The sequence below is a fragment of the Acyrthosiphon pisum genome, chromosome A2, assembly GCF_005508785.2.
Source record: "Acyrthosiphon pisum isolate AL4f chromosome A2, pea_aphid_22Mar2018_4r6ur, whole genome shotgun sequence".
Classification (NCBI taxonomy): Eukaryota; Metazoa; Arthropoda; class Insecta; order Hemiptera; family Aphididae; genus Acyrthosiphon; species Acyrthosiphon pisum.
Genome location: NC_042495.1, coordinates 22,588,141 through 22,590,040, shown reverse-complemented (window position 1 = coordinate 22,590,040; position 1,900 = coordinate 22,588,141). Strand labels below are relative to the sequence as shown.

The 1,900-nt window shown below is 23.3% G+C and overlaps 1 protein-coding gene across 1 annotated transcript; it reads left to right on the top strand.

The window, feature by feature from the left end:
- Nucleotides 1-6: 6 nt before the first annotated feature.
- Nucleotides 7-1,826, top strand: LOC107885659 (E3 ubiquitin-protein ligase SHPRH-like). The gene is made up of 4 exons (XM_016809335.2): nucleotides 7-172; nucleotides 265-372; nucleotides 1,331-1,488; nucleotides 1,623-1,826. Exons 1-4 carry the CDS (start codon nucleotides 17-19, stop codon nucleotides 1,756-1,758), a joined length of 558 nt encoding a protein of 185 aa, XP_016664824.1. The 5' UTR covers nucleotides 7-16; the 3' UTR covers nucleotides 1,759-1,826.
- The last annotated feature ends 74 nt before the right edge of the window (nucleotides 1,827-1,900 follow it).

Genomic DNA, 1,900 nt, shown 5'->3' with positions numbered 1-1,900 from the left:
TAGGAAAACTACCCCAATGGATTTTATATCCTATGTAAAAAATAACGCAGAAGGTGAAGGGTCAAACATAGTAATCAAAGGATCATTTTCTACTAAAATAGAATGTGTCACTTTAAAACTAATGGAATTGATTAGTCAGGATCCAAATGTGAAAGTTTTAATTTTCTCAAATGTGAGCTTTAATAATTCTCTGTTGTATAGTATAACATGAATATTTATTTTAAATGTTTATTTTATTTAAAAAATAACATGTTTTCTTTTTAGTGGGATAAAGCATTAAATCTTCTAGGAGAAGCTTTAGATCAAAATTCAATCAGTTATAGGATACTAAAAACGGGAACTAAGTATAAAAAAACACTAAAAGATTTTAAGGTATGTAAAAAATTAAGATAATTATGTAAATGATGATTTAGTATATATAGTCAAACTTCCTTATAATGGTCAGCGGGAGGACCGGAAAATAATTATCACTATTCAGAAGTGAAGAATAACAGTCAAATACAATACTTTCTGATGGTCGCTATCTAAAATACTTATAAATTTAAACAAAAGTTATTCATAATAACATGTAGTATATACACACTAAAAAATATATTTATGAAATGTGTAATACTAGAAAGTTTTTACAATGTACAATTTTAATTTAATAGAGTTGTTGAATAATAAAGTTAAAAAAATATTTAATACATATTACAAAATATATAAGAATAAAAAAAAATTGATTCATAATAGTTGAGTTTTAAATTAATTTTACTATATTTGAACAATTTTTTTTTTAAATTTAATTTCTGTTGTTTTTTTACAAATGAAATCCACCTACATCACTTTTTTGAAGAGTGAAAACAATTTATTGTTTAATTTGGTTTACAATTTTTTATAATTTTAAATTCATCATGACTGTTGTATTTTCATAATTTTAAAATCTCATTTTTATTTTGTATTTAATTGGTGGCTTGAGTTTTCCCTACTCCCAATTTATATTTTTCAGGATACAGGTTTGATTATTTTCGCTACATTTAGGTATTTTTTTTTTTTGTGGATATTGAAAGGGAAAATATATTTTATGAGACAATATCATGTAAAGCAATTTATCATTAAAGTTCATTTATATAGCTATTCAATTTTAAAATTTCCTATTTTTGATTATTATATTTTGATCGTTATTTAGAGTTCCGCTATATAGGATACAGACATATTAATACCCATAACACTTGGGATAAAAAGAAAAAAAGACCATTACATAGATGTTATTTTTATGGAAGTTTTACTGTAAATATTGAATACTAAAGATAATAATAAAGTGAAATATTTTATGTTTGTTTCTTCTTAGTTAAAGAAGAATATAAATGCATTATTAGTGAAATTGAGTGTGGGATCAAAGGGTTTGAATTTAACTGAAGCAACAAGAATATTTTTCATGGATCCAATAATTAACAAAGCTGATGAGCATCAAGCTATTGGGACAATTCATAGACTAGGACAAACCAAGTAAAACTATTTATTATAAAATATTTGGTATTAAAATAATAATTTTAATTATACACGTACACACAAATGTATACATGTATATGTTAACGCTTATTAAGACATAATAAATAATAAAAATATTTGTTTGTTTTTAGACCTACGTTTGTACATAATTTTATTATTCGAGATTCTATTGAGGAAAACATCACAAATTTATTCTCTGGTGACATGTTCGATAGGTGGGATGATATATTACTATCTCGACTAATAAGAGTATTTGAAAGAAAATAATCTAGTTGAATATTAGAGCAAAATAATGATATAGGTAAGAGAATAATAATTTAAATATTATATTATTATTATTTTATCTATCTAATGTCCATTTTTTTATATGTAAATAAAAACAGTTCTAATGTCCAATAGGCTATAAGTC